The 24,755-nt window shown below is 38.9% G+C and overlaps 1 protein-coding gene across 2 annotated transcripts in view; it reads left to right on the forward strand.

Moving 5' to 3' along the window:
• The window catches only part of SLIT3 (slit guidance ligand 3), a 395,171-nt gene that overhangs the window by 205,747 nt on the left and 164,669 nt on the right, over window positions 1-24,755 (forward strand). For both annotated transcript variants that reach the window (XM_083596748.1, XM_083596749.1), the window contains exon 6: window positions 22,965-23,036. In XM_083596748.1, coding sequence (XP_083452874.1) covers window positions 22,965-23,036 — 72 coding nt within the window. The remainder of the gene's footprint in view (window positions 1-22,964; window positions 23,037-24,755) is intronic.

The raw sequence follows: 24,755 nt of genomic DNA on the forward strand, positions 1-24,755 counted from the left end.
ACCAATGTAACTACAATTAAAACAAACAGCAAATTGTTATAATAGCAGTAGTGAAAGCATTGTGAACAAGTTAGTATTTATCTAAATGCATGATGGAATAAAATTGTCTTCACTATCCACTGAAAGACAGTCAGAGATGGGGTTAGGCGTACCTGCCTCAGGAGCCAATTGTACATTCTGGGTGCCACAAATGGGTGCCCTTTCTCTTCTGCCAAGTTACTGCAGCTGGGTCGCTGAAGTGCTGTAGAGTTCTCACTCAGGTATTTATGGGAGGAGATCGTTCACAGATTCCAATATACAATAAAACTGTGCTTTATGGAAACATAGGACAGATTTCTGGAAGCTTTAATAGAAGTCACATATGTCACCTCATATACGTTGCCTAGTTTTAAGCAATACTGTAGGTTAAAGAAGCCTGTTACTCCTTCTAGTGGTATTAAATCAGTTGTAGATCTTAATGAATTCAGGAAATAACCCTTTGCCTGTCACTTTAACTTTCACAGCAATTCAATCGCTAGGCCTATTACTATACTATTAAAATTATGTCACCAAGTTGAAACTTCCTATAAGAAAAATTACTTCTAGCATAAGTTAATTTAATGAATGGATTAATCTCATCCTTCACCATCTGTTCAACACCTAATTATGAATACTAAAAGCACCTATTTCATAATTACATCATTAAAAACTATGATTGATTGAAATACACGTTCCTCACGTTGGTCTGAGGATGACTCCTCCTCTGCATAAAGCAATCTTCTAAATAAGATTTTACTGCAATCTTTTACTTTTAATTTCTTCATCCGCTTACAGTGTAAAGAGGTTTTCAGGCCTCTAATGTTGGTCTCAAAAGCATATTCTGGAACATAAAACAATCAAAGTAACAGTTTTACAAACTAATAATTGAATGTTTGAAGGAGCTGAGTATGTTTAGCCTCGAAAAGAGGAGACATTATAGCCATCTTCAGTTATCTTAAGGGCCGTCACATGGAAGATGGAGTAAACTTGTTTTCTCCTGCTCTGAAAGGTAGGACCTGAGCCAATGCCTTCAAGTTACAAAAAAGGAGATTCCAACAAAACACCAGAAAGAACTTTCTGACAGTAAGAGTTGTTCGACAGTGAAATGGACTCCCTTGGGAGGTTGTGGATTCTCCTTCCTTGGAGGTTTTTAAGCAGAGGTTGGATGGCCATCTGTCATGGATGCTTCAACTGAGGATTCCTGTATTGCAGGAGGGTGGATTAGATGACCCTTGGGATCCCTTCAAACTCTACGATTTTTCAGCCTTTAATTGCAATGCTTGGGAATCTTGGGGCAGCAGGGAGCTATTGGGATACTCTGGTTAGTCTTTCAAGGGTGAGACATATGGTTCCCCCCCTAACAGTTTTAAGGGTACTTCCTGTTACTGCAATGAAGTTTTCCCAGAAAGCAAACTGAAGTTTAATAGCGCTAATGGAGAGCTACATATAAGAGAGTGGCTTGTCTGGAGTCAACAGAAACAAGCTTTATATTACTTTCTATATCAATTATTTTGGCACAAGACAGTCAAGAGACTAACACTTCTGTGTCTGCACTGGGATCTACTGAAACCTGGCATTCTAAGTGGTAGAAACTTCCCCACATGACCCCAAAACATGAGAAAGGCAATAGTCACAGAGAATATTACCTAGCTTGGTGAGAACTAGAAAGGCACCTGTTATCTGGGAGTTGACATCAACACCAGATTCTTCCCATATTGAACAAGCAACATTTATTTTGAGATAAGTACTTTTAAAAGAATCAAGGGTTGTGATTCAATAAAGATTTTTTAAATTTGCAGATTGATACACTGAAAGCACATGCTATTCCTTTCAATGATTGTAAGAGCTCATGCCTATAATAATGGCTGAGGAAACCCAGCCAGATGGGTGGGGTATAAATAATAATAATAATAATAATAATAATAATAATAATAATAATAATACAAATATGTATGGCTGGAAAAACACAACAGTGCACCTGCAAAAATATAAGAACAACATTCGACAGCCGTTTTTTTACCTTGCAGTTGTCACACACTCAACTTATGTGGAAGTGCGGCTGCTGAATGCATACTTGAAGCAATAACCTTTCCCAGAACAATTCAAACTGTTTCCCATCTGTTCAGTTGCAGCCCTAAGTGGTGGGAATTACTACAAAACTGTATTGGTTCTCTTCATGGTATGTCTGAAACAGGATGGGCATATAGTGTTGAATGTGTAAAGACTTTTACAGCTCACTTGCCTGACATTAAATTAGCACTGAAAGACCTCCTAGAACTAAATTTGGCAGCCAAAACAAGAAATGAAGTCCATGGTGTGTTTTTTTATGCGATATCTTTTGTCTGTGTTAATGTTAGTCATGTGGTACAAAATATTAGCTGGCATAGATATTTGCAACAGGGTCATCCAAGCTAGGGATACCACACTGGATGTTGAAGTAGCAATCACAGACAAAACTTCAAAACAACTGGAAATGAATGTGGAATGAAGCCAATTTGGTTGTGTCAAACCAAAATATAGAAATAAAACTCTCCCGTAGATGTGATGGAATTAAGGTCAAGAGGTCATGGCTGCGTGACACCTGACAGAGGCTAACTTGGAAGAAATGAATGACACAGATACTTCATAAGTGTGTTCTTCACATTTTGGTAGACAATGTTGTAACAGGATTAAGTGTCCACTTCAATGCCGTTAAGCAGTTGGCAGAAATATCTGATTTCTTGTGGAACTATCTTTCCATATCTGAAAGTGATGTGGAGAGAAAAACTTTATCTTTATCATAGCAATATCCTGCTGACCTTGGTGGTGATAATTTTGGAAAAGAAATGCAACGTTCACCCTCAGTACATAAAGCTAATTTTGTAAATGTACAGTTAAAGCCATTAGATCTGTTGAACTTGTTAACCGAGTACAGACTTGCTTATCCGTTTCCAAATGCTACACAAAAGGTCAGTAAAGCTCTTTTTAAAAAATAAATAGTAAGTTTATCTACCTTTTTATACTAATATTAATGTGTCCTGATGATCTGATCTGCATTGCAATATAAAAGGATGTTCCAATGTGAATTCTTTCTCCTTCTGTATTGTAGCATAAACAAAGATGTTCAAATCAGAAACCTCTCTTTCTCAAACGGTGTTAAGTTTTTCTCAAGAACTTTAGTTTTTAACTTGTTCAACTTAAATCCTGCCACATGACCAAATTCTTGAATCAATTCTAATACTCTTTTAGTACTAGATTCTGGCTCCTGTAACGTCAGTACTAAGTCATCTGCAAAAGCTTTCAGTTTGTACTGTTTGGCTCCGACCTGTATACCTTTAATCAGGCGGTCCCTTCTAATCATATTTAGCAAAACCTCCAGGACCGAAATAAAAAGCAATGGGGAAATTGGGCAGCCTTGTCGTGTACCTTTCTCTATCTTAAATTCCTCTGTCACCACGTTGTTAACTATTAGTTTAGCCTTTTGTTCTGAGTAAATTGCACTTATACCATTTTCAAACCCTTGACCAACCCCCATCCCCTGAAGATTTTTCTTCATGAAACTCCAAGAAATATTATCAAAGGCTTTCTCTGCATCTACAAAGATTAAAACTGCTTTAGTATTAATGTTCACTTGCAACTTCTCCAAAATGTTAATTATATTCCTCGTGTTGTCAGACAAGTGTCTACCTATATTTATTTATATTTATCATGGAAGGAGTATGAGAGCATAAGGCCTTAAATGCAGGAAATCAGCAGAACGCTCCACTCAACCCCTCTTGTCTTCCATATCCCTTTTGATTTTATAGGCTGCACCTCACGGCATAAACCTATAGTGGGTAGAAACAGAATGACTAATTGAGAATGGAAGGGGCACAAAAGAAACTTTGTACCCCCTGATAATTCCTCTCAGAGACCCTGTCTATACCTACCAGTGGGAGACACTTCAAGCTGGGACATCTCACCTGATACTTGACTTTAAAACACTTTTCTTACAAGAATCTTTTGTAAACTGCTTTAAGCTTCTTGGGATAAGAAAAGTTGCTTTCTTGGCCTTCTGCTGCTTGTTTCCAGCATTATGGAGCCCTCTTGCTCGCTCGCTCTCCAAATCTTATCCCCATTTGATTCCTGTTCACAGTTTCTGGAATTGTGAAACATCTAATCAGAAGAAGCACAAAGGATGATGATACTGTGGTTTTAAACAATGCATCTGCAAGGCCAAGATTCATACCACAGTAAACCCAGAACAGAGATAATATGTACACTGAGACTACCTTTTCTGATACTGCCTTGCTGCTGCATCTGAAAATCTTTGTTGGAAGTGAAACATCCCTGTTCTCAGCATGTGCAGTAAAAATTTCAGGAATTTGATCATAAACTGCTTGGATGCCGTAACACCCCTAACAAGAAAGCTTTTTAAAAAGGGCAATCTTCACTCCAGTGGCCAGGAAGCTATATTCTTCCATTGACAGAGTAACCTTGTCAGTGGTTTACAGCAGCAGCATATGGGGCAGGAAACCTTGGAGAAGCAGCTGGAGATAGCACAAAACTACTCACAGAAAGAGAGGCTACAGAAAGTTGAGCAGTTGCAAATAGGTTATAAAAAGCATGACAGTTGTAACCATGGGCTCAAACTCCACTTCTTCAGGCAATGAAGTCAGAGAGAGGAAATTGCCCTCTAGGCCAGCCACAGATGTACATACTGAATCAGAGGCACTGGTTCTAGTGGAGCCTGTTGTGTCAATGCCTCTCCAGTCCAAGGAAGTTGTATTGTCTTTGGCCTCCAACTCAGAAGCCATGGTGAAACCACAGCCCTTGTCCACTGCTCCATCAGATTCAACAGGCTGGGTCCTTTTAAATGAAGAGGCATACTGAGAAAGAGCTGTAGTTCATATTGAAGATTCACTCTGAAAATGCTGAAATGTCATTTGAGCTCTGATTTTATGGAGTCTCCAGCCTGAACCCTGCCCAGAGCTTCAAGGGTACCATTGGAACTTCACCTTAGAACTGCTGAAGCTGTCACTCCAAACTGTGACACCTGGTTCTGGGTATCCAGCAGGAGACATAAAAATGCACCTAACCTTGAGCTGGAATTACAGATATGTCTACAGTATCTTAGGAACTCCCAGACATACTCATGTGGTTGTTGGCCTCTTCTGCCTTGCTCCTTCTGTTTCAACTTGGTCTTTTCTATTTCTGCTCTTGACTCCCTCCAGTCTGGCTTCCATCTTCTGCAGTTCACTGATAATCAAATAAGATAATTTAAGAGCAAAATCTGATCACGCTCCTTGACCTCTTTGGGTTGCTTCAACACAATGGATCATTTTATATTGCTTTACTTTCTTTATGATATGTCTCCATGATTTTGTCCTCATTTGGTTCTCTCCCTAGTCCCTACCCATCCAAGCATCCCTTCTAATTATTATTATTATTATTATTATTATTATTATTATTATTATTGGGAAATCTTCCACAGGTTTCCCTCTGTCTATTGGGATTTTTCAATAACTTGTTATTGGCTCTCTGCAGCTCTCTGCAGCTCTTTACATGTTATCCCTCAGTGACCTCATCAAATCCCATGACTTTCCAGACAATCTATACATAGATGTCATCCAGTTCTACCTCTCTACTGAGTATTTTTACCCTCTTTTTGTCCAAACCTTCCAAATGACTTGGTTGGATATTTCCAGTGTAATGCTTCACTGTTCACAAAATCAACATGTCAGACCCTAAAATTATCATATTTTCTCCCAACTCCATTTTGCCTCATATCCACTGAAAATGTCACCAACAGAGACTCCATCTCCTCAGAGTATTGTGGAAGAACGATGTCAATCAACATTTGATGATCTCCTTCTATAGGTTAACAATAGAAAGTGTCCTTTCATACTGCATCATGGTGTGGTACGGTGGTTGGACATCATCTAATAGGAAGTGCCTACAGAGGATGGTGAATACAGCACAAGATATTATAGGCTGTCCACTGGATGAAATAGCGGAAGAACATTGCCTCAGGAGAGTGAGGAAAATTCTCAGGGATGATTCACACCCTGGCCGGCACTTTCTTGATCTCGTGCCCTCAGGCAGAAGATATAGAAGCATGAGTAGTCACACCAACAGGGTAAAGAACAGCTTCTATCCGTGGGCTGTTAGGCTGCTGAATGAAAAGATAACAACAGGGCAACTGACTTTCGGGTTTGGTGGGTGTGCGTCAGTAAACAAGGGGAATTAAGACTAAGAGAGCATACAAGAGAGCATACAAGTTGTACAAGTGACAATAAAGTATTCCAATAACTTGTTGTACAGGTATAAAGCTGCTGCTTCTTCTTCTTCTTCTTCTTCTTCTTCTTCTTCTTCTTCTTCTTCTTCCAGTTTCCAAGACTATGGCTTCTCCTTTTGCAGCAGTGCAGAAATATGGTGCTTTATCTTTGTCACCCTGGTCATCCCTCACCTTGACCACTACAATATTCTCCTCTCTGCTCTTCCTTTATATCACCTCATCTCCCTTGCTTCCATCCAGCATTCTGCTGCCAGGATCATTCATCACTCTCATCAGTGTGACCACATGTTCCTCAATTCAGCAGAAAGGTCACCATTGCCTTTCTCTGTTTATTTCCCTGCTATTTTATCCCAGTACATCCCTGCCCATGACCATCATTCATCCAGTTCTATTACCCTCAGCCTTCTCCTGCTCCCTCAAATGACTCCACCCCTTTCTTCCCCTTATACTTGGATATACTTTTTAAAACACTTGTGTGATGTCACTTCTTCCTAATATCTTCTACTTTTCTGTAAAACCTTTGCTCCAACCCTTTAGTTCCCATGCCTCACTGTAATAAAGTCTCCATGCATACAACTGCAGTAAAAGCATATTGTTTACATTTACACACCGCTATTTTCTTCATCTTTTTCTTTTGTTTCCAGGAAGCAGCATATTATAAGGTTGCATATAGACTAAGAGCAAAGGGTAGGTGGAGGAAAATGAAGGGGAGCAAGGAGATGATCAAGCCTGTCTATGCACAGGAGTGGAATCAAGACAAGGCATTAGTAGAGTTTGGACCAAGAGCAACTCTGCTTTGCAGCACTTGCAGAACCTCAGGACCTTGGTTCAAATTCAGTCACTGCTTCATGGATCTGACACTGATTTGGCTTCATCTGTTAACAAAGGCAGTATAGCTGCTTGATGAAGATCCAGCCTGATTCAGACATGACCCATAACTACAGTTTGGCTCATACTGGTTCCAGATTTTGTGACCTTTGCCCTTTCTGCATATGAGCTCTTATAGGAAGAAATGCACGGGAAACTAATTGACACATAGATTGCGCCCTGCCCATTGTATATGTACTTAATGGTGGCAATCTGAGGAGATAATTCCCCAAGTGAAAACAATCCCACTTGGCTTAATTGCAGTAACTAGGATAGGGTACAGGTTGGATCACCATGAAGAAGACTATATTCTAATGAATATAGTCCGTGAAGAAGAATATATTCTAATTTGCAAACTAAATAACCGAGAATGTAATTTGATTTCCATCCAGACTTAGATTCCAGTGCCTGGTACAAAAAGTGGCTAGAATTCTGGCCTCTGCATCTGGAACACTTTCCTGCAATTAAAGTTATGCAGCTGGGTGCAGTCAGTGAAATCTATGGAAGTATGCTTAAAAGATTGCTTTGGAATGTTGGGCAGAAGAAACATTTGCATTCCTTTTCTGTTTCTGGGTGTAGGCTTTGCTAGTCAGGGTCGATCTTTCAGCAACAATTCACTTAAAAGCCAGACTTTTCACCCCGCCCCACTCCAGCACTGGCCTTAGTCTTTGCCCAGTCACTCTTATCCCAGCAGAACACCAGGTCAATAAAGGGTTAAATGATAACTTTGACGATATTAAAATAAAGCTACAAATAATTAGGATTGCCATTTACACATCACCAAAGAAGAACAGATGCATCACTAAGAAAAGGGGGAAATGGCATAGATGATATGCATAACCTTTGTGCATATTAATTTTTATGCATGGATCCAAATTTAGAAATTGTTGCTATAGTTTAAATAGAAACATCTCACCGTAGGTGGCCACTGCTGTCCAGGTGCTAAGTATTGATGACCCTTCCTTCTGGTACTTTAAAGCAGACTTGGATCAAACATACTTTCAAAAAGTGAAAACAGTCAAATAGAGGACTGCCCTCTATAGAGTAGGACACCCTAACATGTATAGATTAGAGATGAAATTTTATCAGTAGCAAATCTAAATAATTGGAGCAGTCACAATTTAAAATCTTATTTAGACTGTGTGTTAATCTCTGTGTTATTTACCTGTGTGTTAATCCAATTGAACTCAGTGGGCCTTGCTTCTGAGTAGGCATTCACAGGATTGCACTGTATATTTTAATTCTTTTCATGCTATATTTGACATTGCTTATGTAATTAAGCAATTTCATCCAAGTATGTCCTATGTTTAAAGAAACTTTCTTATGTATGCCGACAGTATTATCTTCAACAGATTTTGCTGTTACTTATTCTCATTGTGGAAATGTTTACTACAGAGTTATATACACATTTTGGTATGTTTCTCTTTTTAGCAGACCTATGATCAGAGATTTTTGTGCTCAGGACTGATACTCAGCTTTCCTTTGTGTCCTAAGTGCAACTGTATTGACCTCAGTTTTATACTTGGAGAATGGGAAGGGGAGGTTTTGTAAGGTCATTGGCTATTGTTGAGTTGTTGTCATCAGTTATGTTAACCTGCTCAACTATGACCTTGAATGGGACATTCTTTACCTTCCTTGTTTGATGTTGGAGTCAAATGTTTATAATGGAATGGTGCCTGAAAAATGTCACTTTAGCTCAGAGGAATAGTTTCCACAACTAAGTATAATTCATATGACTAAACGTTGCATGACTGTGTTTAATGTTTCATTCAGCTAAACCAAAACTGGGCAGCAAAAGAAGTCAAAGGTTGAATAGTAAGGATAGATAAATACATGAGGGTAAAGCTGACCTTTAGCAAAATTTATTGCCATTGATATTAAACAAAATCTCCTTGTCAAGCACTTGATTGGAACATTTAACTAAATTAATTTGGTCTGTGCCGTATGTTGTGTAGCTTTGCTAAATAGATGGCAGTGAGATTCAAAAATCATGTAAAATCCAACATTCTCAATTTTTTATCCCTTTGACTCAAAAATGTACACTTAGAGGTGATCCTTGACTAATTTATGCTGACTTCATGCCAACTTCGGATATATTTGTTGAAGATTTCCTGTAGCATATATTTGGGGCTGTCAAGGAGGCTTTTATCCTAAGGAAAAAATTGTGCTGGTTTTAATTACAATTTTAAATAGCTCTATAACCATTGTGAACTCTGGGTTTACATCATTTTTATGATAGCCTCATAGTTCCTGGTTTATTGATTTTGTCATTTGTTTCATTACATTTAATGCAAACCTTTTGTACTGAGTTACTCTGTTCTCTGGGGATTGTTGGGAGGGGGGAGGGTCAACATGTAGTGTTGGCCAAAACAGCAGAACACATATAATTTAACCATGGACTGAACCAATCGTGAAGGGCTATTAATACTGTTCAGCAAGATGCTGCAGAATTATGCCAGTGTGACCCCTTCACTTAAACTCAGTGAGAGAGCAGGATTTTCAGGCAATATTTGTGTCTGCTCAGCACCCCCTTTTTCGACAAAGTGGAAATGATTTTAGGAATATAGCTCTGTGACATAATTGATAAAGGTGGGGCAAAATGGTTGGGAAATTGTTTTCTACATATGCATATAAGCAATGAACTCATGTAGTCTAATGATGTCGGCCATAGAATATTTCTTAGACTTAGAACTGATCTGTATATAGAGTAGAAGTATAAGGCACAGCCATCCTGAGAGCTGTATCAGTTCAGAAAAACTAGTATGCAGGGAGAAGTCTAGGCTAGAACTGTTTCTCTGACACATTAGCTTTCTAAATGCAGGGCTAGTGGCAATTAGTAAAGCTAGATTACATTTTAGTTAAAAAAACAACAACAGACTCTTGTGGCATCCTCAAAGCTAACAAATTTATTACAGTGTAAACCAGAACAATAGATTAAGTTACAGTCTTCTTTTGGGAGATGTTGGATTTGTACATTTATGTGTTCCTGTTGTACTCATTTTGTATATATGAAGACTATATAAGAAAAAGTAAAGCGGGTGGTCTGTATCTCAAATGTCTGACTATCTGTTAGTGGAAATTAAAACAAAAATGAAAAAATCCTCAAGCAATATTTTTTAGGAGGGATGGAGGGGATGAAAAAAAATAGGAAGCTTAACTGCTCAGGTATTATGTCTGTGTTTTAAACATTTAAAAACCTATGCTTCCTGCAATGGCAGGGGTGGGGTATAGCATAGCTCAGCGGCAGCTCACATGCTTTGCATGCAAAAGGCCCCGGATTTAATTCCTGGCATCTCAAGGTAGGGCTGTCAGAAGAGATCTTTGTTTGGAGAGCTGCTGCCAGTCAGTGGAGGCAGTACTGTGTGAGGTGGACCGGTGGTTTGATTCAGTACAAGGCATACTGGATATTTGACATCTGATGAGGCAGGGATGCATAATCAAACTTCACAATGTCTTTTTATTTTCCTAAAAATAAATAATAGATATAAATAAATAATAGAGAGAGCCAGCGTGGTGTAGTGGTTAAGAGCGGTGGACTCGTAATCTGGGGAACCGGGTTCGTGTCTCCGCTCCTCCACCTGCAGCTGCTGGGTGACCTTGGGCCAGTCACACTTCTCTGAAGTCTCTCAGCCCCACTCACCTCACAGAGTGTTTGTTGTGGGGGAGGAAGGGAAAGGAAAATGTTACCCACTTTGAGACTTCCAAAGGGGAGTGAAAGGCGGGGTATCAAATCCAAACTCTTCTTCTTCTAAAAGTTGCTGTGGGAGGGAAGTAGTTTGGGTTGTGGTTAGAGCACTATGAAAGGTTGGCTTTATCCCTTTCACTAGCCCTAATTCCTGAATGGAAAATCCTGTCCTCTCTATTGCTGCTGTTAGGTGCAGAATACCACCATGTTCCTCCCTCTGTAGTTAATAGCAGCAGCTTCCAGGGAAATGCAGAAACATGAAGGAATCTAAAATTAGGGTTAAAGTCAGTAGTGGGTGGGGTGCTGCCGCTCACCTGCCCCCCTCCCCCGCCATTCATGTTGCTGCTACGTACCAGGAGGTGAAGAGCAAGATGGCAGTGAATTTAATGTGGTGTGAATGCACCAGCGGAGCCATTTTGGTACTGTCACTGAGGCTTATCAGGATGGGACAGGGCGATGGCAAGGCCAAGCTGACAAGCAGAATGGTAGGAGCATCTGACTGACTCTGCCAGCGCACATGTGCACCTCCATCCTCACCACCGCTCTGCCCCATTCCCATCCAAATGAGTTTCAGTGACAACAGTGTCAGGAGGACTGCTCTGCTGCTCTGCCTCACTGCATGCGCTGCTACTTCAGGTATATGTGTACAGTATAGAATTGCAGCCTTAGGAATCCTTTTTTTCCTTCTGCAAAATGTAAATGCCCAGAAAGTGTTTTTTGAATGTGAATTGATAATCATTTGAAACATGTATCAGTTTGGAACTGAAAACTGAGTAGAGAACCCTTAAGTCCTATATCCACCCCACCCACCCCGTTACACTCTGCTAGGTATAAGGCTGTTAGGTTTTCTTCCAATAGTTAGAGGAGGTGCAGTTCATTATTATTTATTTGGAAGCTCTGAGAGGTTTCCGAATTGATGGATAGTAAATATCAATTCACATCAGAAACTTTGATTTCTAAAGTACATTGAGATTTTTAAAGTGGATGTAAAGTGCTTTTAAGAGTATTCTAAGTAGAATTCCACTGGCTTTGATCTAAATTTGGTCATACTTTAAGTAAATCCTTTGAAATTTATGAGATTTCAGTTAGTAATGGCTAATTTAAGTGTCATTGATTTCACTAGGTCTGTTGAAAGTGAAAGTGTTGACCCAGCCCAATCCACATTATGAAAATCCCAATCCGTTTTATTATGAAAGGTTCTGTTACTTAATGTATGGCAGGGATAGGAAAACTGTGGCATTCTAAATGTTGTTGGACTACAGCGCCCCTTCTTTCTGACCATTAGCCAAGCTGTTTGTGGCTGATGAGCGTTGGAATCCAACCACAGCTGGAGAGCTATAGGTTCCCATCCCTGAATATGAACTAGTAAAATCAAAGTTTACAAACAGTCTTTCTTCAGTGTCACATTATAATCCATATGCAATATCATTCTTTGGAAAAGGCTGCAGTGTAGAAAATGTCGAAAATTTTGGAATGTAGAAAAGCGTCTTGAATGTGTCTGCCAACTTTAATTCGTTTGTCTCAATCTTCAAGTATGTTCTCACACTAAATTGTGCATTTCATGTTTCCTGCATCCCTCGAAAATGAATTGAGGTTCATATTTGAAACGAAGAAAGTTATCCTGAAAGTCTACATTTCAGTGTTATCCAGTAGACATGCTGCACTATATTCAAGCCAAGAGGGATAATGCAGTAATTTTCTTCAGCTTTAAGACTGTGGGATGCAATTTTCAGAATAAAATTCTATGCTTCATGTTTTAACCAATGTTTGACCTACATGGACGTACACACACACACACACACACACACACACACACACACACACATGTTCTCACTTTGAAAATATTATGAGGGAGTTGAGCTGGGGTTTTAAATTGAAATTTTGCCTTGAATGTGTGTACCAAACTTCATTCTGTTGTCTCAGTGCTCCAAGAGTGTTACTGCATTACAAACAAATGGGGAGGAATTCAACATCACACTAAGGCTGTCAGGGCAAGCATTTCAGTTTGCTGAATGGAACAATCCCTCTTCTCCTTACCCTGTGCACTGTTCTGGCCTCCCAAGCCAATTTCAATAGAGTGAGGGAAGAACTGTTATACAAGCAGAAACCAGTGCAGAGGGCTTCTGCTAATGGGAATCGTTAGTTGAATCCCACTGTTGGAATTCAAGCAGGCTAACCCAGGTTAACCCAAAAGATTTGGTCTTCATTTGGTCAATAGGATCATTTTTAAATATTGTTTTCTTAGTTACTGAAACAAATCAGAAGCTGAGTTCTCAAGAGGAATGCTTCTTTTAGGAGCCAGTGTATAACTGTGGCAGCATTTATCTAGTGGGAGCAAATCCGAATTATTAAATATGCCTATACAAGCGATAAAATCAGATCAGACTGTCCTGTAGTTTAATTAATGGCTTCAAAAGTCAATTCTCTTCCCAAGCAGCCATCTTCCTCCAATTTAAATTATTATTTTTATAAGTCAAGATCCAATATCTGATACAAAGTTGAACATTCACAGTTTTGGTTCTGAGAGGATTGTTTAATGATTTTTTAGAGTAGAAAATTCCACACAGCATATGAAAAGGAATTTCAGTTTGAACAATGTCAAATTAACCCCCCTTTTCAAGTGGTTTGGATCTTAAGCTAGATATTGTAATATTGTCATTATATACAGCACCATTGAAGTACATGGTGCTTTGCAGTTCCTTAAGCAAAAATCTGTAAACTCTTGATGCGCTTAGAATTTGACAGTTGAGAAAACAACAAATGGGAGAAGAGTGAGACATAGTATGAGATGTATAAGTTGCAGGATTTGCTATCAAAGGCTGAAACGTGGTTGGGACACTTAACATCTCTTTGAGAAAGGCCCTAATGACTACTTCCCCTCCCTTCTCATATTTACTCTTCCCCACTGGGCAGTGGAGAACAACAGATGGTTATCAGTCAAGAGTAACTAGGGAAACCAATAAAACCTTCACCAATTGCTATGGAGATGGTCTTTTATGTGTTTGGTATGCAGTGTTCATTACGTCAGCAATTGAGCAAAATGAAACAAGGATGTTGTAAAAATCCTGAAACTGAAAAGTGGGGAAGGGAATGAGGGAGATTTAAGATTTTAATATGATCATTAAATTCGGATCTGTATTTTTCATAATATTTACTTCCAATATAACTCAAGGCCATTCTCAGTCTAAAGAAACAGCAAGTTTTCAAGCCATACAAATTAAAATAAATGTGAGTGTGCACATACATGCACATATGTGTGCGTGCAGGCATTCTTGCAAAGTTGGTAAGAGCCTGTTAGATCTTTGCAGTAGCCTGCAGCTAAGGCATAGTTCTGGTAAATGTAGGTGAGTGTCAAGTGATCCTTCCCAAACTAGGAAGGAGGTGGAAACTTTTGTGATACCTACAGTACTCATTTTATAACATTTATTTCATTAATACAATTTATTTTTGGCATTTATCAATTACTTAGAATGCTTAGTGCATTTGACATATATTTTATTGTTGCAAGCATTACAAAAAAACCCTCTTTAAGATAGGTTGGTAGTATTATTACCATGTTATAGTTGCCGGAAAGTGTCAGAGAAAGCTTCCTGCCTAAAGCCATCTAGTGAGTACTACAATGCCCATGACTGAGACAATGGCTAGTATGTAACTAGTACATGTGGGACTTGCAACACATTACAGGGTAGAATGGCCCTATTAAGGTTGCCTGCCACCAAGCCATGCTCTCTTTAAGATGCTCAATTTTATTCTCCCTCCTCCAGTGCCAGTTTTCCTGCCACTCTCCCCAGTCAGTCAGATTTCTGTGATGACTGAGCATGCTCAGTTTTCAGTGGCTTGCTTTTAGTTATCCCCCCACCCCTTTTAGCTCCCCCGCAAAAAAATACCCAAAGCAAATTAGTTTACTTTAGAATTAGCTAACTTTAGAATTCCCCAAGTCTGCAAATTCTGCCCTCTTGTGTTGGCATGATGGTATTTTGATAACATCCAGTATTCGGATAACTTCACAAAATAGTATATAGTTCACAAAATAGTATGTAGAGTACTGTAGGGTAGGAAAGCAACTAAACTGAATGGGTAGAATAGCAGTCAATATGGAAATCTTACCTGTTATGCTTTTTATCCTTTTGTTCTTTAAATTCCCCTTGCAGCTCAGAATATGGCAGGCATCCCCTAGATTAGAACCATAGCTTTCTCTCCAGCCCTTCTAAATCTGGTTTCAGGATAATATAAGCTTCAAGGTTTTTTGTTTTTAAAGTTACAATATTTAACTTAAAATATACTATAATGGATTCTTTAAGGTGTATCAATGCAGTTATTGCATTCTTACTAGGAAGAAGGCAAAATCCAACTGCATTCTAATTCACACATTTAATAGTTATGCTGTCATTTATATAAAACTGGGGAAAGTGTGTTTTGAATATTTTGTAAGTTCAGTGAACTTTCCACTGCTGACAAAAATCTGCTACATCATTCTGAATGGATATTGCATTTAGATGATTAAACACAGAAATATAACAGAGAAATGAGAAATATTTGCACTTAACGTATTAGTCACATTGGTTATGATAATTTTACTAGCACTAAAAGTGCACCAAAGTATAGAAGAAGTGGGAATAAAGTATATTCTGTTCTAGGATCCATAGAATTTATTGACAGATTACAATTCTAATTACACACAAACAAACATGTTGTATTATGATTGTGTTTGATATGAGGGTTTCCCCCTTTTCATTTATTTTATATGGATAGAATGATTTGAATTGATTTCCTGCAAAGTTTACAGTTTCAGAGATTTGTAAATGTTTTTTCATGCAATTTATGTGGAAAAAAACCTGTTGAAAAGTAACACAAGAAATGTCCTGTGGCAAAAGGAATAATGATCTATTGCTTTAGATATTTAAATGAAGCTTATTCAAGGGTTTTTGTTGGCTGCTAAACATTTATAACTTGCTATACAGGGCTCTAGAACATGGGTGGGCAAACTAAGGCCCGGGGCCCGGATCCGGCTCATTCGCCTTCTAAATCCAGCCCATGGACAGTCCAGGAATCAGCGTGTTTTTACATGAGTATAATGTGTCCTTTTATTTAAAATGCATCTCTGGGTTATTTGTGGGCCTGCCTAGTGTTTTTACATGAGTAGAATGTGTGCTTTTATTTAAAATGCATCTCTGGGTTAGTTGTGGGGCATAGGAATTTGTTCATTCCCCCCACAAAAAATAGTCCGGCCCCCCACGAGGTCTGAGGGACAGTGTACCGGCCCCCTGCTGAAAAAGTTTGCTGACCCCTGCTCTAGAACCTCTGACATCCTGTTGCCTGCCTGAATTTTTATTGGAATTGTTTTTGAGATGATTTTATTGTTTTATCTCTTGCTGTTTTCCTCCCCGGTGCTGTCAGGCAAGGAAGGTCCAGAGGAAGATATTAACTCTTTATTGTCAAAAGTACACTTAGAAGATAGGCGAAGGCATGTCAATCAGTCCTACAAATCTCAGCTACTTCTAAGTGTGCAGCTGATGAGGCAGTTGCAGCAACCGGAAGGCACCACCCCCATTCTCAGTTTATATATCTTCCCCAGCTGAGCTGTGAGCAAGCGGTCTAAGACTCAGCCTGCGTTCAACCGGTGTCTGTTCCTCCCGCTTCAGTCCTCTTCTGGTCCTGGGAGACAGTGACGCAGGAGGTGTGGAGGCAGGAGGAGGAGGACGTGTGGAAGCCCTAGACTCTACACCAGCCTGACCTCTCTCTCCCTCCTCCAGCATCTGTCCTTCATTTTCCAATCCTACAGCTTAGCCTGCTTCTGACTCTTGCCACCTGGCTGTTACGGGTTCCTCAGATCATGGATCTCTTCTTCTAAGCCAATCTCCAACTCCACCTTCTCCCAGTGCCCTGTCATCTGTATCCAGCCACAACTCCTCAGTGTCCAGACAGCCCCTGACACTGGGGCTCATTTGGGACGGAAAGAGAAGATATGTTAAATAAATAAATGAAAGTATTGGGGGGGGGAATTAAAGGCTACAATTACAACAAAATAAATGTAATCCATATATAACATTATACTTAGAATATCCATCAAAACTGAAACCCTTGTATGATGTTGATAGTAGGGAATATAAGAAGTCTTCTTTTTTGCTGAAATGTGTCTTATTGAATTCTGTCCCACAATTGTTTGTATAACCTTATTTTGTAAGTCCCAGATTTTCCTCTTCCATTGGTCTGTTGAAAGTATTGTGTCTGTTGTCCATGCCTTTGCTGTGAACCTATGAATAGCCAAAAACTGCATTACTGTCTACCTGATGCTTTGCATAACTCAAAAGCATTGTTACTGGGTTCACTTGCAATTGACAACCAGCTTGTTCTTTAATTATTTCTCCCCATAATTATTTTAATTAAGCAACAATCCCACCAAATATGGAAAAATGTACCTTTAACTTTTCTAAGCCTCCAACCGATATCTGATGCTGTTCCTTTAAGTAATTTATTTAGAGTATAATACTATTTTGCGTTATTTTATAAAAAATACTGTTTGAGGTTTACTTTAATTAAGTTTATTACCTTCTGTTTGTATGCACAGCCACATTTTTCATCAGAAATCTCTGCAATGAATTCCTTCTCCCAATTTTTTTTAACCGATTAGATATGTCTGTGCATTCCTCTTGTCCTTTAAATTCTGAAACATGGGCTTACATAAATCCTGAACTGTTGCAGATTTAGGCTGTATCTAGAACAGTGTCTGCTTTCTCTAAAGAAACTTCATAAGAGTCTGGGTTCAGGCAGGCACCAACACAAATGATTTTTGGAAACTATTATAAACATATTTATGCTCCCAGGCCTTTGCTGGTGTTTAATTCCAGTAGATTGTTATGTTTTTAACTGAGCCCTGGGATATTAGCTGCAGTGTGTATGTGTGTGTGTGTGTGTGTGTGTGTGTGTGATTTTAGTGTTGATGAATTATTCTTAAAATCTGGTGTACGCTAACTGAGGACTGATGTGAAAGGAAGTATAAAAATGTGTGAGAAATACTGTAGTGCGCATTTTATATATGTGTTATATAAAAGATTTTCTCGTACCATGTTCAGTCGCAAGAGAGACTTTGTATGTACATAGGAGCTGTTCTGAAAGTCTGTTGAAAGTGCAGAAGAGCATAGGAGGATGCTTTGTACTGAGTCATTCTACTGATCCATCAAGCTTGGCTTTTTGGCACAAACTAGCAGTAGCTCTCCAGGGTTTCAGGCAGGATGTTTCACATCATACCTGGAGATGACAGGGGTTGAACCGCGGACCTTCTGCATGCAAAAGTAGATAACCTTCCACTCTCCATCCCCAAATACCTCAGGTGCAGAGCTTGCCACCTTGGTCGTACTCCTCCCATAGCATGTACACAAAGAGATTGTGTAAAAAGTGTTCAAATCTCTCAGCAGTTGCATGATACAGCCTAAGGCTTATAGTTAGTGCTGGCTGCACCTAAGAAAAGCTGGATGGAAAGACTTCAGAATGCGAGTATAGCACTCATATAAAACAAACACAGTTTGTCTAGGTGCATGTTAGGCTAGTACATTAGATTTCTCCTAAAATATTAATAGACTTAAACGGGATCATTTCAAGTGCAGAGCCTGAAATGGCAGTGGAGGGCAAAAGGTGGGGGGGGGGGACTACCCAAATCAACCTGCTTTCATCTCCCGCTGTTCCTGGCTCTTCCCTGAGGCTACCTGCAAGTTAAGAATATAAAAATATCTCTACTGTATCAGATGAGGGATCTATCTGATCCAGCATTGCTTCTAATGGTGTCCAGCTCTTATTATGTCTAACTGATTTTGTAAAAATAATCATAACTTTAAAAAAGCTGAATGAAACTGAATAGTCAGTCACATACCTCTGGGAAGGTGACATAAAAGAAGACAGCCTTCCCCCCTGTTGTTTGTGCTCTCTGTATGTAAAATAGTGGGAGAGCACATAGAGCTTTCTTTCCTCAGAGAACCTTGCAGATGCTAAGTGACTGCTTTAATATATTTTACTTAAAGTGCGTCAAGGGAAGGACGGATTTAGGTTTAACGCTTCATGCCTATTTTATCCCACTCATCAAAAGGTGCACTAGAAGTTGAGGAACTTAATATCTAAGGCTGTTGAATTCCATCCTGTCGTCAGTTACTGCCTAGGGATGGGGCAGAAATTTTATTCCATTCCAATTAAAGGTGAATTTACCTATTTTGTACTTTCTTAAACAATATTCAAACCCATATTATCTTTCAAAATTTGTGCATTTTTGGATTTTGCAACACATTTCTACAGCCAAGTGATGCATATACAAGGGTAGGGGGTGTATAAAATACACGCTATGGAAAATAGCATACAACAGCAGTTTAATGGAAAGAATGCATATCTCAAGCAAAACTGCACACAAAGATGTGCATATTAGGAGAAATTCACAATGAAATGCTGCTGAATATTCATGTAGCCCTTAAATGAAGTGTAAACCGATGTGGAAAACTGAACTTAAGAGCTGAAAAATGAGAAACTTGAGAGAAGCCAAAATTGGCAAATTTGCCAATCCCCAGTTGCAAATGCTTCAGTTATCCTTATTTACTAGAAACAGCTCCTATTTTTTTAAATACATTTTTATTGAAATTCATAGGCGAGGGGAGAATCTGTAGTCTAGTGCCTATTTAAATTATTACTAGCATGCACCCACATGTATTAGAATTCTTCAGATTTACCCAGTGTACCTAAAAAGCTAAATATCTGAAACTGTAAAGCTATACTTGTCTGCTCCAAAGTAAATTCCATTCAGATCAATGAGACTTACTGCTAAGTAAATGTTCATATGACAGTAGCATGAGAGTCAGTGCTTGGAAGAGGCAGATGTGACCCTGTGCAGTTCTGCTTCTTACATACACCTGATTATGTTGCTGAATGTGTTTGAATTGCAACTGTTCGATAAGTTGCATCTAACTCCATTGTGAAATGAAAAAATGCAACATTCCAGTTCACAGTGTGTTTGTTTGTACTTATAGAATAATTTGCTTTAAAAAAAAAAAAGACAAATGTGCCAATAAAAGAGTAAACAGTGTTAAATCTAAAAAGGAAAAGGAAAGTGTTATGGGCAGTGTGCTGATGCACACATCACATCTAAATCCAGAGCAGAATAGGCTGTTTTGTGTTGTATGTTTTTATTATTATGTTCCATAAAATATTTTCTTGATGTTGTACACCACCTTGGGATATTTTGATAAAGGGGGGCGGTATATAAATAGAATTAACAGCAACAACAATTGCAGAGTACATTAATACAAATATAATCAGCAAGGCAGAGAAGAGCCATCAGCAATGTGTTGTGGGAAGGGGGGAGTGAGAGAGACGGTGGAAGAAGCAGCTCAGGCCTTGACCCTTGAGTCAAAAGTAGAGCTGTGTTATATGTCTGTCTGTATTTTCAATATTTTATAGCAAAGAGAATATATAACAAACACCAACATTATAAAAATGGTGGAAAGGACTTTAATTTATCATTTTAAAAGTTTACAGATAAAGACCAATGTTTGTATCTGGCTATGTACCTTCACTTATGAAAGGTTCTTTGCGGCGGAGGGGGGGGCGCTTCTGTGAGAAGAAAAGAAAAGGAGGGTTGTTGTTTTTTGCCTGTACTCTCATGTGATGCTCCAGAGAGTTCCCCAACCCACTAGACAAGGTTTGGGGTCGGGACACAGGAGGCTGAAGAAGGAAGGAGGAGTGAAAAATGCTTTGCCTTCTTTCCCTTCACAGAAGTGCCCTCTAGATCAAGGATCCTTCCATGATTGAAGATGCACAGTGTGCTACAACCCCAACGATCTACAAAAGGATTTTCAGTTTATTGTTTTGTAGCCATGTACACTATGTTAATGTGTAATGCCGTCTCATGCTACAAAAAGCCAATCTGGCAAGGGTGGAGAAATTGCCTTCTTCCAACAGTTAGCTGATTCATTACTAATTCCAAATCCTTTGTACTGACAATATATGTTTAAGAGTTTGTGTGTTTGTGTGTATGTGTGTGTGTATTGTTATTATTATTATTTTCTGAGGACTACCATGGTAGTCAAAACAACAATAAATGAAACATGAGCAATATTGTTTAGGTATCTTAATTAACAATTACAAAAGTTTTGAAGGTGTTTTTATACCTATCCAGTATCCCCTAATACAGTTATTTGACTTACTTTTTTTAAAAAAAAGGTCAGCCAAGTATCTGTACATCTCCAACAATCATCAGTATTCAGTCTGCGGATGTGTTTCAGCCTAAAACAGTTTAAGTATAAGTTTGTCTTTGTTTCCTCCTGTGAAATGTTGAGAGATTTCAGTTATGACTTGAGTGGGATTTAAGTATATTCTATTATTTTGCAAACTATGAAGTCAAAGCCTATTTAGTAACGTGGTCCAGGTTCCTTAGGAATTCCAACGCTGGCATTGTCGGGACTGGGGGCTTGCTGGAGACATTTCGGGAAGCAGCTTGGATCGGAAGGATTTAAAACCCTTCCAGTCCCATGGCATGACCCCAAGTGGCAGGAAATTTAGACACACTTCTTAGCATGTCTAAATCTTTCCCGCCTCAAAAGCATGAACAACTTATGAAAAACCACACACACAGCAGCAACAAAAATTGGTGAAGGAATGTGAAAACATTCCTTCACACTTGCTTCTGTCCTACCAGCTTCAACCTGGCGGACCATAGAAGTGAATAGAACCAGCCTCATATGTCCAGACATACACAAATGGGCACACATTTTAGGATCGCAAGCTTAAAAACAAATTTCATGTTAGAAAAAATATCCTTACCTAATTAGCTATCTTTGTTAACAAAATCTAATTTGTACTTGATTTTTCTTCTAATTTGTATTTGATTTTTCTTCTTCTTTGTTTTGAAATTCTGACAAAGTATAAAGGTTTGCTCAGACTCGCTGTAAGTAGCAAAATACACTACAGCTGTGTTGTATGCTACTAGCATGGAAGCGGTGATCTTTATAAAGCCAAAACAACACCACGCATGCATATGAAAGAAGTATCAGCAGGCTTGGAGGAGCAGCAAGATTTCTAGATGTATCCAAAAAAACCTTAGAAAAGTTCAAAGCTCAGCATAATAATTTTCTGTGTGTGTGTGTGTGTGTGTGTAGCCTAGTCCAGAAATATGAACAGATGTAGCTGTGCCTGGGCCAAGTCTATCCTCAACCCCTGTGTGCAAACATTTTTTGTGTCAGTGAACGACATTCTATATTGAATTGGGCAAAGATCTGTATTGAATTGGTAGTGTGGAAACACCTGCTGAGATTTTATAATCAGCGATATAAACTGAGATCTTGAAATCAGCGTTATAAGCCATTTTCTTCCTTGCATCTTTATGTTATTTGATAATCCCTGCATTTACCCAGCATATTCTAAAGTGCCTAAGGAAAAGAATTCACTCCTGGTGTGTGTATTTTTACATTTAATTCCTTGATTAGATCTGTCTTGCTTGATATACTTGTAGTGATTCTGTGTATGGTGGTCAGAAATGTTTCAATAGACAGGCCTACCAGATGGGGCCAGTAACAATGCAGAAAAAACATTGAACCACCACAGACATTTGGTGCTTGGAATAATAAAAAGACTATAAAATTAGATTAGTTGAGTCTAATTTGGAATTGGTATATTCCCCATACACCCTTGAAGCTCTTGGGCAGATAAAGCCTTGAGATTTAGTACTGTCAGGACGGAGGACTACAACTTCCAGTAAAAGGGGGAAAACAGCATTCTGTGAGGTCACTGGGGGCAGCATGGTGACCTCCAATGATTTACAGGCCTTTAGCTTAATGAAATTGTTTCAGTGACATGACGGTAAAAGCTCATAATGGATTGGATGCCCTAATGTAATGAAATTATTCCCTTCTGCCTTAGAGGGGGGGAGCGCAATTAATATTTACTGAGACCTGACAGGCTTCAGTGTGCTGTAGTATGCAGCTCTTTCAGTCAGTGAGAAGAGACAGAGCAGCGTGGCAGACTACAGGCAAGCTTCCTCCTGGTGACAAGCAAAGACTGCAAGGGGGTGGAGGGACACCTTAGTGACAGGGAAGCTTAGAACATGGTGCTCCAAGGCAGCGTGGTTACCAGGCAAGCCTTCATACTTTTCCTTCCTTCCTGCAGGCAACTGGACAACAATCAGATCAGCTGCATTGAAGATGGAGCCTTCCGAGCCCTGCGTGACTTGGAGATTCTGTGAGTTGACTTTCTGATTTATTTGTGTGTGCGTGCATGTGTGTGTGTGTGTGTGTGTGAGAGAGAGAGAGTGAGAGTGAGAGAGTGTGTGCGTGCATGTGTGCGTGCATGCATGCATGCTGCAGTGCCATTATTTCAGTGTTTGCATCTTTTCTTTTTCTCTCGCTCTCTTTTCACTAAAGTGTGTAGCCAGCCAAGAGAAATTTTCTCACTTGCTGACTTGATGTTACTGTTAATTAAACCATAAAAGAAGGCTTTGGTTCTATGATCCTTAGAAGCCACACTGGGTTTTGTACCGAGCAGATTGGGTTTAATAGGTTCTAAAGCACATTGTTTTCTGTATACTAACAGCTAGAACCTGTATTTTTATGGTTAGGAGGGTGGCTAACAGGTCTGAGTGGTGTGGTATTTGGAAGCAGTTTACAATTGACCTAGTCAGAGAGAATAATTGTTAAACATAAAGGAAGAGCTTTGGCATGAAAACACAATGGCTGAGAGGAAATCCCATTGTGAGGATTGTGATTTAGTATATGAGCAATGTGAACACCTCTAATTTTAAAGATGCATTTTAAAATATATATGACCTCCTCAAACTATTTGTTCTGAAGCAGATTACTGGTATTTCTAATAATTACTAAAATTTATAAATTGGGGCCACCTTACCAAAGTCTTTTGCACACTGTAATTAAGAGTCTCCTTTGTAATGGTTATAATGTGCTCTTACAACATAGTTGTGCTTTGCAAAGAGAGGCTGATCTCAGCCACACATGCAAGCATCATGGAATGTACCCAATATTAATCATATTAAAAGCAGACCCAATAAAATTAATAAACATGCCTAACTTAGGTCCATTAATTTCATTGGGCATACTCTGAGTAAAATTTTGTTGGATACAATCTTATATCCTTGTGCTTACTCCTTTTTTAAATTACACTAAATGATTTTGATGTTAGTCACTTACATAGAAGTTTTCAGATGACGTGGAGAAAGTTATTGTCTTAAGTTTTTACTTTGTACCTCAAACCAAGGATGTTCTAAAGATATGTCACTTCATTAGTATATCAATGAATGCGCTCAAAACTTGCAGGCTGTGATGGTAAATGGGATTAGGCCTTATTAAGGCTCAAAAAAATAAGTTGTGGTCACCTAGAGGCCACATAGTTTATTTGCAGGGCAGGCGTGTATCTTTACATGTTGCCCTTTTAATTACATTGTGGTCGCATACACTATTAACTAAAGTCTAGATGTGCTCATGGTGAGACAACGCCCTTTTGCACATCCAGCTGCCCTGCCCATTTTTTAATCCTGTCGTTTGCTGTGAACTAGAATCCATTAATGTCTTTTGGAAATAAGTTTTGGAAACTTGTTTTCTACATGTGGTTCAGGCATTGGAGCGCTGCTATTTAATGAATGAATTTATTCATTCAAGTTCTGATTAGTGATTGGAGGGATGTGTGCCTGCTCAGTGGCAGTCCTCCCTGTGTCATTTTTTAAAAGATATATTTGTATCTAGTATTGTTGTGATTGCCAATGTGGGCGGTAAATAAGGCATTTTGTATTTATTTTATTAACACCCCTCCAAAAAGTAAAAATATATTTTAAAATGTTTCTGTTTTTGCCCAACTGTTTACCAGAAAAGTTAATATGGTTCTGCGGAAATACATTAAATAGTAAGATATATTGCCTTTCCCACAAGATCTTCAGTTCTCTAAATGTCC

This window comes from Podarcis filfolensis (assembly GCF_964270895.1).
Source record: "Podarcis filfolensis genome assembly, chromosome: 2".
Lineage (NCBI taxonomy): Eukaryota > Metazoa > Chordata > Lepidosauria > Squamata > Lacertidae > Podarcis > Podarcis filfolensis.